This window comes from Dermacentor silvarum, chromosome 1 (assembly GCF_013339745.2).
Source record: "Dermacentor silvarum isolate Dsil-2018 chromosome 1, BIME_Dsil_1.4, whole genome shotgun sequence".
Classification (NCBI taxonomy): domain Eukaryota; kingdom Metazoa; phylum Arthropoda; class Arachnida; order Ixodida; family Ixodidae; genus Dermacentor; species Dermacentor silvarum.
In genome coordinates this window covers 64,131,405-64,146,228 of record NC_051154.1, presented here as the reverse complement: position 1 = coordinate 64,146,228, position 14,824 = coordinate 64,131,405, and the positions used below count along the sequence as shown (strand labels likewise).

Below are 14,824 nucleotides of genomic sequence, written 5' to 3'. Positions count from 1 at the left end.
CGCTATCCCTCCCTCCTTTTCCCCCGCGGTGCCTCGAGCGCGACGGAAGAAGGCACGCTTCCTCCCCGCTTTTCTTTCTTGTGCGCGCGAGATTTAGCCGCGATCGTTGGCTCCCCTTGCACGCTTTCACTCACATATACAGCATACGGCGCGCAGTGATGGCATTATCGCCCTTGGACTTTATACGGAACATCTATGTGCCAAACCAATTTTAGGTCCGCAATTCATCATAAACACCGTTTTTAGATAGCAAATATGGATCTCAAAGGCCATGCTTTTGCTGGCGGAAACAGAAAATATGTCATAGGTGTCGCCCCCGGCACTTTAGCGCCCCTGGCACTTTAGCCGGCCAATCCCATCATGCACCAAGCCAAGCGACATGAAAAATCAGCATAGCCCCTCGGGCCAGCGTGGGGTGGCAGTTCGCAACGCGTAATGCGGGAACCGTCTCACAGTTGCGACGCAACAGCGGGGTTACCAATGCATTGGGTCCTATAGGAGCTTTGCTGGGACCGGCCGAAAACGACTTAACAGCCGTCAAAACGCAGCACCCGGGATTGTAACAGCGAGGTTCTACTGTAACTGCATTATACACATTATTATATTATACCCGTTAGTAGCTAGCATTATAGCATTATGTAACTGCCTAAGAGGCAGCTCATGTGCCCACTAGTAAGTTCTCTCGAAAGAGTTGAAAATAAACTGTGACGTTTCAGATTGTCAACTGAACAACAGAAAAGTGCCCTTTAAGACCTTATGTAACAGTATAGGAGCACCATAACAATTATATTGAACTCCATCCTTCAGCACATTCAACCCGCCATAGTGACGTAGTGGCTTTGGCGTTGCGCTGCTAAGCCCGAGGGCGTGGAATCAAATCCCGGCCATGGTGGTTGCATTTTGATGGGGGCAAAATGTGAAAACGCCCATGTACCGTGCATTGGGTGCACGCTAGAGAACCCCAGGTGGTCAAAATTAATCCAGAGTCCCCTACTACACCGTGCCTCATAATCATATACTGGTTTTGATACGTAAAAACACAAAATTTAAATAATATAGTATTCAATATGTTAAACTGCACAAGGCATCATGCCCCCAATTTGACTTCCATTGTCACTTCCTTCATGTTGGCTCTGCCTTGAGTGACTGCAATCAGTTCAATTGTAGAGCTTTTTCATGGATTCTCAGTACTCTGCATAGGCATTCTATATAGTGAGGCATCTAAACTTGGTGTTGCACTGAGCAATTAAAAATCGCTTTCAGTTACAATGTTTGTGGTAACCAGTCATGACATTCTTGACAAAAAAATTACGACAGAAACCATCTCACGATGAATTTCGACGTTAATGCTATTGGCATTGAAGTACTGTAGCGACAGACCGTATTGCCACCGCCGAAACAAATCATGTATGAGGGTATGCAACTGGGCTTTCATCTCATGCTTCCCTCTGGATGTGCTGTGTCATCTAGGGACACCTCCACGGAGTCAGCGCGTTGTGCATGTGCGAATGTATACATATATTAAGACAAAGTTGTCTGAATATATATGATGCGGGATCAATTCCGCCCAGCACCGGATAAATTTTAAAAGTATTTTTTTTTTCTTCTTCTTTGACCAAGAGCGGCACATATCCAGTGGCACATACGCAGTTACCCAAGTTGGCGTCAAATAGGTTCATTGAAGAGCAGCACGTACCCAGTAGGGCATACCCAGTGACTCAATTTGGCATGAAAGATGTTAATTGAAGGGCGGCACGTACCCAGTAGGGCATACCCAGTGACCCAAGTTGGAGTTAAAGAGGTTCATTGAACACTGGCACTTATCCTGTGGCACATAGCCAATGTCACATATGCACAACCCAAGTTGGCCCAATAGTTGGTGTCACACCTGGATTCGTCAGCACAGCAGCCCGATACTCTACCCGTTAGACCATGGACTACTACCAAGCGATCTATGTTAGTGGGAGAACAGTTAGAGAATAGACAGACAGACAGACAGACCCCGTAAAGTACATAAAGTGCCTGAAGAATGCTAATTGCATTAATAAGGAAACTTTATGCCTGGGTTGTTTTGTTTCCACTTAGATACCATCCTCTCTGTTGTGTGTTAAAATGCTGAAGTCGCGAGAGTGCCTCACTTTGATGGCCTGGATGCCCCGATTGATGTGTGTCGTGCCACTTCATGCAGGTATAGGTCGCATGCACTGTGCACACTGTGTGCACAAGATTGCCATTTCAATAGTCCTTGGTTTCCTTGTGACTGCACATTGACGTGCCATCCACCTCTGCTTTCACGCCCTGACGCCGAAGCATCGTTCAAAGGGACTATCAGTCCACACTTCAAACTGTTCAATGGGCACACATGTTGCATACAGTAATATAATTCACTCCTTTGAACTTCTAGTGCTAATTTTTCAGTACTTTTTAAGGGAGCTGTTCAATAAGAACTGTTTCCAAAAATCTTTTAGGCAAGCTCTGCCCCCCCCCCCCTTTTTTTTTACATGTGTCACATTGCAAATATTTATTGTCTGAGCTATTCCCCCATGTGCAAAGTTTTAAATGTTCCATTCTAAATTCCAGGTGTCTGAGATTCTTGACATTTGGGGAACAAATGCTGGACCCATGACATGGAGGCTTACTCCTACCGAAGTCAGGCAAGTCTTGAGTCTGAGGTAAGGATGGCTTTTTTTTCTTTTTTTTTTTCTTCTTTTTTTCTTAGTATGGAAGCAAAGCAGCTCATGTATAACTGTACATATTGAAATACTAGTGAGTCAACCATCATCATTGCATGTGTGACACCATGATTACCATAATTGTGAATGCCGCTGCTATAGCAGCATTGTCACAAGGACTCTGGTAGTTTTGAATAACTGTATTCTACTTCGAAATTTACTCAACCCTCATGTTAGCATTGATTATTTGAGTAAATTATGTGGAATGTACAAGTATGGTTTTCTCTATTGCGGGCTCACTGCAATAAGCAATAGCATAGGTTCATTTACAGATGACTGCCTATTGTTTGAATCAGTCAACTAAATATGATCAACTTATATTAAATGAAGGCACTAACTCTCTGTCAGAGGGATGTGCTGATTGAAAAATAAAGTTAAATCAGGAAAAAAAGAAGTTTTATGATCTTCACAAACAAGCAGCATCCCTTTGAATATGTTTACTCGTCATTTCCCTCTCGCATACTAAATTTTAAGTATGTTGGTGATATTTTCACAAACCGTCATCATCCCACATTGTTTGCAGACACACTACTGCACGTCACCGGTTGGGTATAATCTGTCGCAAGTTTCCATCTTGCTAAACAACTTTCGCAACTTTCCATCTTGCTAAACTGCTTGTCCATCATACACTCATGCAGTTTTAGCTACAATAGGTTTGTGTCCTCTGGGACCGTTTTAGCAAAACTAATGTCGAAAAACAAAAAATGAAAGGACTCACAGTTACGTTTAATATAGAACTGGTATTGTCATGATACTCCAAGTAAACTGATGAAAACAATGAACATACTGTCTTCAGAATTCCAGTAAAATCTTAGCTGGGATAAAATTTCTGTGTAACTTATGAATCACAATATCAGTCGGGGTGGACGCGAAAGCAACGCAGGCTTCGCTTTGTACCACCAATATCAAGATATAGTCGTTGCTGCATGAAACCGTATCTTTGGTCGCCAACACTAAAGTTCGGCAAGATGAAATTTTTTTTTTCACATTTAAATTCATTTTTTCTGATTGCCCAATAATTTGGGAACTTTTGTGGCCTCTTCCGTGTAAGAAAAATTCATTGGCATGTACTTATTTGCATAAAAGGTCAAATTTTAAATGTAACAAAATTTTAATACAGTTAAACCTGGATATAACGAAATTGACAAATTCCCGAAAAACTTCGTTCTAACGAGGATTTCGTTATATGCAGGTTCGGCGCGAAAATTCGAAAAAGAAATGCTTACGGTATTTACTCGATTCTAACGCACCCTCGATTGTAACGCGCACCCGTTTTTCGTTTTCGTCATCCTTGGAATGTCACACCAGGTACTAGATGCGTGAACGCGTGTCGTTTTGCACATGCGCGAGGCGTCGGAAACGAAGAGCGAGCGACACGATGGCGTCGTAGCGTAGTATAGTGTCACCTAGTGTCAGGTTAGTGAAGTGAAGCGTTGCGCAGTAACCAAAGAGTGGCGCTGCCAGCGCGTTAAAAAAAAAAGAAAATGTTTTTTTTTTTTTTTTTCCTTCGGCAACATCAACTGGAAAAGGAGAGTGCCGGCTTGGCAGGCTAGGCCAGCTGCAGCAAGCGGCGGGATCAGGTTTGAATGAAGGGAGGGGGAAAGGTCACGCCCGCGGCAGCAAGATTGCCGGGTCAAGGGATGCAGGCCCGCCTCGCGCAAGCATGCTCGCACGCACGCACACATGCTCTTGCTCTCGCCTCGTAATCGCCGTGAATTCAAGCGCTCCAAGCGCGACCGGTTGCTGCTCGCGCAAAAATGACAAAATTTGGGGGGGAATCTCTAGGTTGTCGGCGGGGAAAATTCGTTATTTCGAGGGGGTCTCCCGCTGCCACTTCGTTACGTAGAGGTGTCAAATACATGTGCTTCTATGGAGTAATGGCGGGGAATAGAAAAACTTTGTTATATTCAGGAATTCGTTATATGGAGGTTCGTTATAAGCAGGTTTAACTGTATAACGAAGTAATGTGCCGATTTTAACGACTTTGTTATATCAATGTTTAACTGTATTTCATTCTATCTTTCATTCGTTTGCAATACAGAATTCATTAATATGTGTGAGCATGTCTTCTGAAATTCTGTCAAATTCTGAAATCTCCTCTAGCTTGGGCCAAATAGGACCTGCAGCATGCATATGTAAAGAGAAAAATTAGCTCATTACTGCAACAGCATGAAGGGCCAGCTCGGACTGGGCAAAACGTGGAACTTCCTCAGATGTCTCTTAGACCCAGAGGGCAGCAAAACGACACAGAGACAGAACCTCAACAAGATCACCCACACTTACACGGGAACCGACGACGAACTCATTCGCGACATACAGAACAGATACATAGGAAACGTTACGCAGGAACCACAGAATGCGTACAGGGGCACGGAAAACCCCGCATTGGACGAGTAGATCATGGAGGCCGAGGTGAGGGCCGAAATACTCAGACTACGCACAAAGTCGGCACCGGGCCCGGATGGCATTACGAAGAAGATTCTCCGAAACCTAAATGACGAATCCATCGCGGCAATAACAAAGTACATGAACGCGTGCTGGGAACAGGGTGCAATACCGCCGCAGTGGAAAACTGCGCACGTGGTGATGATCCCCAAACCCGGGAAGAAATTACTGATTGAGAACCTCAGGCCCATCTCTCTAACCTCGTGCGTGGGGAAGCTGATGGAGCACGTCGTTCTCACTAGATTAAGCAACTACATGGAGGATAGAGGTCTGTATCCGCTCATGATGATCGGGTTCAGGCCGAAACTGTCCACGCAGGACGTCCTGCTCCAAATCAAACATCAAATCCTCGACGCGCGGGGCAGAGGAACGGGACTGAAAGCCATCTTAGGGCTGGACCTCACCAAGGCCTTCGAGAATATTACGCACAAAGCGGTCCTAGGGAACCCCCAGAACCTGGGGGTAGGTCGCAAGGCCTACACCTACGTCCGGGACTTCCTCTTGAACCGCACAGCTCAAATCACGATAGGAGACATCAAGTCGGATGACATAAAACTGGGTAGTAGGGGAACGCCGCAAGGCTCGGTATTGTCCCCCTTTCTCTTCAACGTGGCCATGATCAGCCTGCCGAAAATCCTCAGCAAGATCCGCGGCCTCAACCACAGCCTGTACGCCGACGACATAATGTTGTGGATGACAGGCGGCAGCGAACGCCAAATCGAGGAAACCCCTCAACAGGCCACGGAGGCCGTCGAACGCTACGCGGCAGAGAAGGGGCTCAGTTGCTCCTCTCAAAAGTCCGAACTCCTGCTGGTGTACCCTACGACCGGGAAACAATACGGAGGAACACCGAACATTAACATCAAAGTGAACGGGGGCCCGATACCTATCGTAGACCAAATCAAAGTCCTAGGACTCCGGTTGCATGCGGAAGGCAGAAACCTTGGTACCATCAAGGCGCTAGAGAACAGCGCACAGCAAACACTAAGGCTAATAAAACGGATTGCCAATAGACACTACGGCATGATGGAGGTCAGCCTAATTCGTTTAGTGCAGGCCTTCGTCATAAGCCGCATCGTCTATGTGGCACCGTACCTAACATTTGGTGTGGCAGAAAAAAACAAGATGGAATGCATCATCAGACAAGCTTTCAAACAGGCAATTGGCGTCCCAGTCGCAAGACCCAACGACAAACTCTTAGAGTTGGGGCTACACAACACGCTTGACGAACTAATCGAGGTGCACACTACCGCCCAATACGAAAGACTCGCACGAACCCCAACGGGGCGACACATTCTACAGAAACTCAAAATTGGATATGAAGCGCAACACGGCACCAAACTAAGCATTCCACTAGAGACGAGGAGGGAATTTAAAATTCCCCCACTGCCCAAGAACATGCACCTGGAGCACAAGGAGCGACGAGAGGCAAGGGCACGCCACATTGAGCGCAAATACCATGACGTAGAGGGCGTGGCCTACGTAGACGCCGCGGAATACAGAGAACGCAAAGGGATGTCCGTAGTAGTGGTAAACGCGGACGGAGAACCCTTCGCAAGCGGCACCGTGAGAACGGACAACGCCGAAGTTGCAGAGGAAGCCACCATAGCATTAGCGGTGGCCTCCACGGGAGCGAGAGTTATCATAAGCGACTCAAAAATTGCAGTTTACAATTTCGCGAAAGGACGCATCTCGCCAGAGGCGCTCAAAATTCTAAATAGTAACAGCGACTGTCAACGCGGGACGATCCAAATTATTTGGGCACCCGTGCACTCCTCTCTCCCCAGCAACGAGGCGGCTCACAACGTAGCTCGAGGACTTACTCGCCGAGCAAGTGAGCCCGCCCAGCCGGGAATGAGAGGAGACCGCATGGTCAGCTACAAAGAAATAACCGATTACTATCGCCTGGGAAGGGCCCGGTACCCACCAGCTCATCCCGCGCTAACCAGGAAACAGGCGGTGGCCTGGCGCCTCCTGCAAACAAACATGTATCCAAACCCGGTGTCTGCAGCAGATTCTATCCAGGGCAATACAACGATCAATGCAAATTATGTAAAGGTAGGGCGGATCTGCCATATATTCTATGGGCATGCTCGAAGGCGGCTCCTTTTGAGGGCCGCAAAATTCAAAACCGGCAGCAGTGGAGACCCTTCTGCTCAGCTCAGACCAGCAAGACCAGGTCTGGGCCGTCCAGCTAGCCGAGGCAGCCGCTGAGACCCAGGGGATCTCAGCCGTCTGCTAGGCGGAGGGAGGCTGCGTCCACTCTCGTGAATTGCTGGCACCATTAAATTTGAATCTCTCTCTCTCTCGTTACTGTATCCTGTTTGAGAAAAGCAATGTGTACATAGGAACATCCAACATAAGGCATATTGTTAGTTTTGTGCATACCTCTTCTTCATTTTTGTGTAATATGTTCTGACATGACAACATAAATTAACAAAGCACCATTAATGGAAAGCAGGCAGATTAACAGCTGCAAGTGCATAGGCTCTGGAAGCTGTAGGTCAGCCAAATAGCTAACTGTGATGGGTGTTGAAAATACAAGATTGTCGACAGTCGCAAGCCGCACACATATAGTATCATCATTATCATTAGGATTCCATTAAAGGAAGAATATCTGAGCTGTCATGGAGTCATATTGGTCTCAGTTGTTCACAATGGGCTTCATTGGTATAAAGAGTTGTTTTGTCTGTTTTGTATTTGGATGTCACATCAGATTGTGACATCTAAAGCATCAGCATCATGTGTTGGCATCTGCTATCAATGTTTCAATACCGTTAATTTTTATTACTCTGTAATTTTAAGATAACTTACATAGAGCAGCACACCCCCTTTTTTCTTTGTGCCTTTTCCAGCTTAGTATCCATGTAATTTTGCGTGTTTACTCGACATGGGCCGCCTATGCTTCTACATTTACTTCTTTGTGTGTTCGCTTTTCATAGCCACTGTGTGGTAATGCAGCACAATTTTATATTCACTATTTACAGGAATGACTTCCGTCAAGAGGATATAAGAAGACTCAAGCTATAGTTTTATATTGCACTGTTTATAGAGTTGTACATAGACCAAAGTTACACTATATGTGCACCTGTGGTGCATGGAACAGAAGCTACTAAAAACCTTTTAGCTATGCTTATTTAAAAAATAAACAAAACGTCACTTTTTGTGGTTAGGCGTGCATGCTTTGTCTTCTCCCCCACTGGCCTTCAACTTGCACAGTGTCCCATAGTTGGACTACTATTTACTTGGGAAGTTTTTCTTCACAAGGCATGAAACCTCACCAAGGAAGCAACATTACAGGAGATCTTCTATATTCATCACAGGGTGTCTATTGTCATGTACTTAGTGTTACATGTACAAGCCAGGTGGTTTATTATAGCGTTCAGAAAGGCATGTGTAGGTTATCTGAAAATTACCGTCTTTGACAAGCCTTTTAGAATGCAAGCCTGTTTTTTTTTTCTAGTTTTTTTTCTTCCTTTTTTTGTAGAAACTGATACTGAAAACAAAGTATTATAAGTGCCATACTTTGCATTTTCTGCATTCCTGTAGATAACAGTCACTGTTTGCATATTTTATGGCCTCCAAGAAGCCTATAATATAAGCATAGAAGCCTGCCCACTATGCTGGCTCACAGTGGCGTAACAACTATTTTTCGAGAGGGGGGGGAGGGGCATGCCTCGCTTTTTCCCTACCCCCCCCTCTCTCTCTCTCTCTTCTATATATATATATATATATATATATATATATATATATATTGTGAGACAAGGTTTAGGCAGTCTCAGATTCTTTTTTATTCTCCTTAGCCAGAGCCCCACCACCAAGCCCCAAAACGGTGATGATGTGTATGTACAGATAAGAATATGAAGCGTATGAATAATGCCCACACTAATTTCCCCGCGCGCGCAAGCGGCCAGCCAGGTCGCGACTTCGCCAGGAGGGAAACGCCGAACGAATCGTTTGAGACACGAAATGTGAACAATCTCCAAACCACGATAAAGATGGTCCGAAGAAACCTCGACGGGAGTAACGCGATAGTTCACGAGGGATGTTTGTTCATTAATAATGTAGGGTCCAAGGAAGCGTGATTCAAACTTCTCACAGAAACCGGGTGTACAAATGGGCATCCAAAGGAGCACTTTCTCTCCAGGACGAAAGGAGAGAGAGATGTCGTAACGTTCCTTGCAATCTAGCTGGCTGATTTCTGTGTCAGTCAGCTAGATCACGTAGATGGCGAGCACGTTGACGACATTCATCGAGTCTCGAGACGAACTGTTCGGGTATACTGGCCAAGGTGTTAGTTGGGGCATTGAAGAAAGCGGCGTCGATGGTGAATGTCGGCGAACGGCCGTAAACTAGGTAGAAAGGTGAGTACCCCGTGGTTCGTTGGATAGCAGTGTTGTGAGCAAATGTCATAAAAGGTAAAAGTTTGTCCCAGTTGTCGTGGTTTGGCCCGATATAGATTGATATCATATCTGTTAGTGTGCAATGAAATCCCTCTGTTAAGCCATTTGTTTGAGTGTGGTATGCGGATGTCGTCTTATGAACTGTGCCACGAGCCGCGATTACTCAACAGTTCACGAGGTGCACCATGACACAGCACAATGGCATCCAGAAAGAAGTCGGCAATGTCTGAGGCCGAACTAGAGAGCAGAGGAGCAGTCTCTGCATAACATGTGATATGGTCAACAGCGATTACGATCCATCGATGACCTGCCGGTGTTATGGGCAGAGGACCGACTAGGTCTACAGTAGAATCTCGATGATACGAATCTCACGGGGTCACGACAAATATTCGTATTAGCCGAAATTCGTATCATTGAAATGCAATTAAAACTAGCCAAATGCGGGGATCAGATCGCGAAAATCGCGAGAAAAAAAATCTATTTTTGAAAACCATGCGTTCGGTATCTGCAACGCCTAATCTACGCTGCATCAAAATGGTTAGGCTGAAAACGCACTAAAGTGCCCGAAAAATATTACTTCGTCAGTGCACAGGGTCATAAAACAGCTTTAAATCGCACAATATCACCGCAGTTCACGGAGACATATCTCGTATTTCCCGCCACTGAGCGCCGCTATCTTGGTATCGTTCGAAAGCTCAAGGTTTCGCCGTTCCACTTCTTAATTCATCCGTAGTCGCCATCTTGTAACAAACGCAAAAAAACAAAAGAAGCGTGGGTCTGCGAAAGGTAGTCACACGGGCCCTCCGATGAAAGCGGGCCTCCGATTGGCTGCCGTGCTGAAAGGCGTCTCTCCATTGGTTGCTGCTGTGACAGGGGCAAGATAGCAACCGCAGTTGTCTGCTTCGTAAACCACGCTGGCGTCTTCACTTGACATGCAGAATTCGGATTACTGAGAGCTCCCAGGTTAGTGATGGATCGTCGCTCGTTGGAGAAGAAATTTTGGACGAAGCATGCCTTCAGAATACGGAAGCGCAAGCCTCCTATACAGCAAGAAAAATACGGCGATTAGCGGGAGAAGCGGAGGTGCACCCGACTGAATGTGCCGCGCTATCTTGCACCATGTGACTCCGGCAGCGAAACAGACAATCGCCCTGTGCCATCGGCACTGATAACACAGTCGACGGAAGACGCGCCAACGGAGGCTCCCGTGCCTCGGCGTACGGCCGCGCGAATCAGCCGAGATCGTATCTCGGTAGACATAGCTCGCTGCGACTAGGCAAATGACGCAAACACAAAGAACGCGGCCCGAAGCACAGCAGCCACTCCGTCCGGCCGATGGCACGCGGAAAAGGGGGAAAAGCATAAAAGCAACAAAAGCGCCACCGCTTCAAACTCTTCGCACCCAGGCGCGGCCTCCGCGCTGTCCGGCGCCGCGTCCATGCCTCCGCACCAAAAGAGAAAGGGAGAAAGCGCGTGACTGCGTGCTGTAGAAGGACAGCACCGATTCCATTGCCACTACCGTCGGTGTGCAAACAAGTTGGTGCATTCTCATCGAAGTGACAGAGGACAGGGTCAGTTGTTAAAGCTTGCTTGAGGGCTTGGAAAAAAAGTTTGCAGTCGTCAGTCCAAGGGAGAGCAGTGCCCGACGTCAGTAACTTTTACAGTGGCGACGCCATGGAAGCAAAATTACTGATGAAGCGGCAGAAGTAGGAAGCCAGGCCCAAGAAACTTCTTAATTGTTTTTGATTTTCGGGGCAAGTGAAGCGAAGCACGGCAGCAACCTTGTCTGGATCTGGTCGAACGCCATCTTTGGTCGAACGCCATCTGGCCGGATCTGGTGGAATGCCATCGGCCCAACACTTTGATGTTCTTTCGGGCAAAATGGCATTTCTTTGTGTTGAGTTGGAGTCCAGCATTGGAAATGCATGTGAAAACTTCGTCCAAACGTTCAAGGTGCTGACGAAAAGTTGTAGAAAAAATAATAATGTCATCTAAATAGCACAGACATGTCCTCCACTTAAGGCCGCGTAAAACTGTGTAGATCATGTGTTGAAATGTGGCAGGAGCATTACATAAACCAAGGGGCATTACGTTGAACTCGTAAAGTCCGTACAGGGTTGCAAAGGCTGTCTTGTCCTTGTCCGCTTCGTGCATGGGTATTTGCCAGTACCCGGATCGGAGGTCTAGACTTGAGAAATATTCAGCGCCCTGGAGGGAATCAATGGCATCGTCGATTCTTGGCATCGGATGTATGTCGTCGTGCGTGATCTTATTCAGTGCTCGATAATCGACGCAAAATCGTACAGAGCTCATAATATATATATATATGTATATATAGACCTGATAATCAGTGCCACATTCGTCAACAGTCAACCATTAGAATTCAGTGTTGCAAGAAGTTTTTGACATGCATGCAGTGAGACAAAAATGTTGCTAAAATTCTCGCTAAAACTGTCCAGTTGATTTTAAATAATGCAGGCATTTTATTTTAGGAACACTAAGAAATAAGCTAACGTGAAGTAAATAAGTTACCTCAACGTTTCAGGTTTATCTTATGTCGGTGCAGGTGGCTGATAAACAGTGAATGTACCAACAGGGCTTTTATTTATTTATTTATTTATACTGCAATACCTAACGGGCATGTTGACTGGGCAAATAACAAAACTGATTACAAAATTTGCGAAAAATTAACCAATTTAAGGCAGATGCAAATCACGGCATACAAAATAAAGAACATGATTTCAGCACACTGGTTTCGAAACAAAAGAGTCAACACTTGGTTGAATAACTTCATCATTATAGTTAGACTGTACCACTCGTTAACCACTCTCGGAAAGAAGGAGTATACTTGAAGCAGTTATTGCCATGTGCAAAAGGAAGTAACTGTTAAATTGTGCCTTTGTCTGGTGGCCAGATCCGGATGACAGAGATTACTTGTGATGTATCAGTGTTGTAGTGCTCATAAATTGGCTGGCAAAAAAATTCAGACTGGAACAGAAATTCCTTTGTGACAATATGGTAGCCATTAGCCTTGGCCAAGGAAGCCGTTATTGAAGAGCTTCCCAAACTGTTATATGCAAAGCGGACAGCATTTTTTTTTTTTGGAAATGTTTTTAGCTCCCCTTGTCGACGACCCTCAAGTGACCTTGATCCAAAAGCCAGAGCTGTTATCCGGGCACTCAGAACGAGAACATGCCGGCAAGTTTCAAGAACAAAATGAGATCATCTGGGCAACCAGTCAAAACTTAACAAAATGCAGTCTCTGGCCGCCAACCCTTTGTACAGGGCCGCATTACATACGCTAGTTACTCTCCAAACAAGTTACAAAAATATTGCTTCAGAGTTCTTAATGTTTCTTCGCAATATCACTCAAGCTGTAACTTGTAGTACACTGAAGTTTTATTTGTCATTTCCAATAGCGACGTTCAAAAGGTAGATACAGGGGACCTAAGGCCGCACGCAGCCGACCACTTCGATGCGACAAGAAAAAGTGGCGACAGGCGCTGAACGCGTTGGATTGTTTAAGAAACGCGGTTGAAGGCGGCGGCACCACGGGCAGCAAAAGAAGCCATATGGTAGCCATTTCATGCTTACATCTACTCTCGATTACGGGAGAGCCAGCAATTTTTATTTTGTATGTTTTGTTAATATCAGGTTTAGTAAAGGAGTCTCAGACTATAGAAGCATAGTCTACTAGTGGTAAAACAACAGTTTTATAGGCTAGGAACCTTAATTTAAAAGGAAATTTTAAATCTAGGAAATTTTAAAGCTCTTTGAACAAAGAACAATTTCCTGATTTGGTTAGCTATAACGGGTCAAAGTGCTTTGACCAATGAAGGGTTTTAGTCATCCAATACCCTAAGTATTTAAAGTCAGTTGTTTCAGCAAGAAGCAAATTATGTGCACAAAGCTAAATTTTAAAGGTTTTTCGTTTCAGAGTAATACTCGTAAAAAGTACTTCCAAAATGTATTTCCACTTGCCAGAATTGACATCATTCAACAATCTTCTGGAAGTCCTGATTGAGCTTTTGTCGGTCAGGAGCACTTCTGATCACCGCGTAACAACACAATCATCAGTGTAGAATTTAATTTTAACTGAAATATCTGTCATTAATGCATGTATGAGAAATAAAAGCGGCTCAAGCACGGATCCTTGTGGGACGCCAGAGTCTACAGAAAGTTGTTCTGAAGAGAGGCCTCCATAAACAACATATTGCTGCTGGTTTCTTAGTTATGCTAGTTATCTATTGTGCGTTTTTGAGAACTTCATTGAATTTATAGAGTAACTTTTTGTGGTAAACTTTGTCAAATGCTTTGTTGAAATCTATAGTAATTGTGCCAGTTTTGTTACCATAATTGCTACTACAAAGCCATGATTGGTTTCAATTAGCTGTGTAGATTTAGAATAACCATTTATAAACCTGTGTTGATATTGTACTAATATATTTACGTGACGGATGATGACGGCTTACATTCTGCGTTCATTTTAGACTAAGATTGCAAATGGAGCAGGATTGAAAGGAACACAAATAAACTAGTTTCTTAGCACGAAAAGGCACTTAGTCTACATTATCCCTTAATTTTTCTGCTTCTAGACGTTTTTGATAGAACTTATTTTTCACCGTATATTTTTAACTGTGGCTTAGCGTAGTAGCTGTGGCGTTCTGATGTTGGGCATGAGTGTGCATGTTCGGTTTCCAACCACCACGGCTGCATTTTTATGGAGGCCAAATGCAAAACTTCTTACGTGCTTAGATTTTAGTGCATGTTAAAGAGCCCCACGTGATCAAAATTAATGTGATTCCTCTACTGTGGCATCCTTCATAAGCCACTGTGCAGTTTCGCAACGTTAAACCCCTCAATTTAAAAGCAAAATCTTCATGTTGTTACCCCCCTGAAAAGTAACTTAGAAGTGAACACGCTAGGGTAAGAAAGATCAGCAAAAACATCTTCACCATTTCACTGTGTTTGCCTCTTCTTTTGGCTCCAGTGTCACATTGTGCTAGCAAACTTCTACAAGTCCAAGCTTTTGTTTTCTTAGTTCTAAAAAGTTCACTGGATTGACTGCCAACAACTTGTGCAGTAATTAGCATGTGGGTGGTGCATTCTTCCTACAAGCATGGTTCGTTAGGTAAAAGATGTGGTACTTTTGCATTTGCCCACCTGTTTGACCGCCGAGTAGTAGCATTGCCTTCCTATAGAACGGTTCACTAACAGCGGTGTTGAAAGGGGGAAGGCATTTAC

The 14,824-nt window shown here is 45.0% G+C and overlaps 1 protein-coding gene across 5 annotated transcripts in view; it reads left to right on the top strand.

The window, feature by feature from the left end:
• Positions 1-8,349, top strand: part of LOC119464504 (conserved oligomeric Golgi complex subunit 4) — a 67,218-nt gene extending 58,869 nt beyond the window's left edge. For all 5 annotated transcript variants that reach the window (XM_049668796.1, XM_037725510.2, XM_049668792.1 and 2 more), the window contains exons 21-22: positions 2,581-2,672; positions 8,165-8,349. In XM_049668796.1, coding sequence (XP_049524753.1) covers positions 2,581-2,672; positions 8,165-8,207 — 135 coding nt within the window. In that variant the 3' untranslated portion in view covers positions 8,208-8,349. The remainder of the gene's footprint in view (positions 1-2,580; positions 2,673-8,164) is intronic.
• Positions 8,350-14,824: the final 6,475 nt, after the last annotated feature.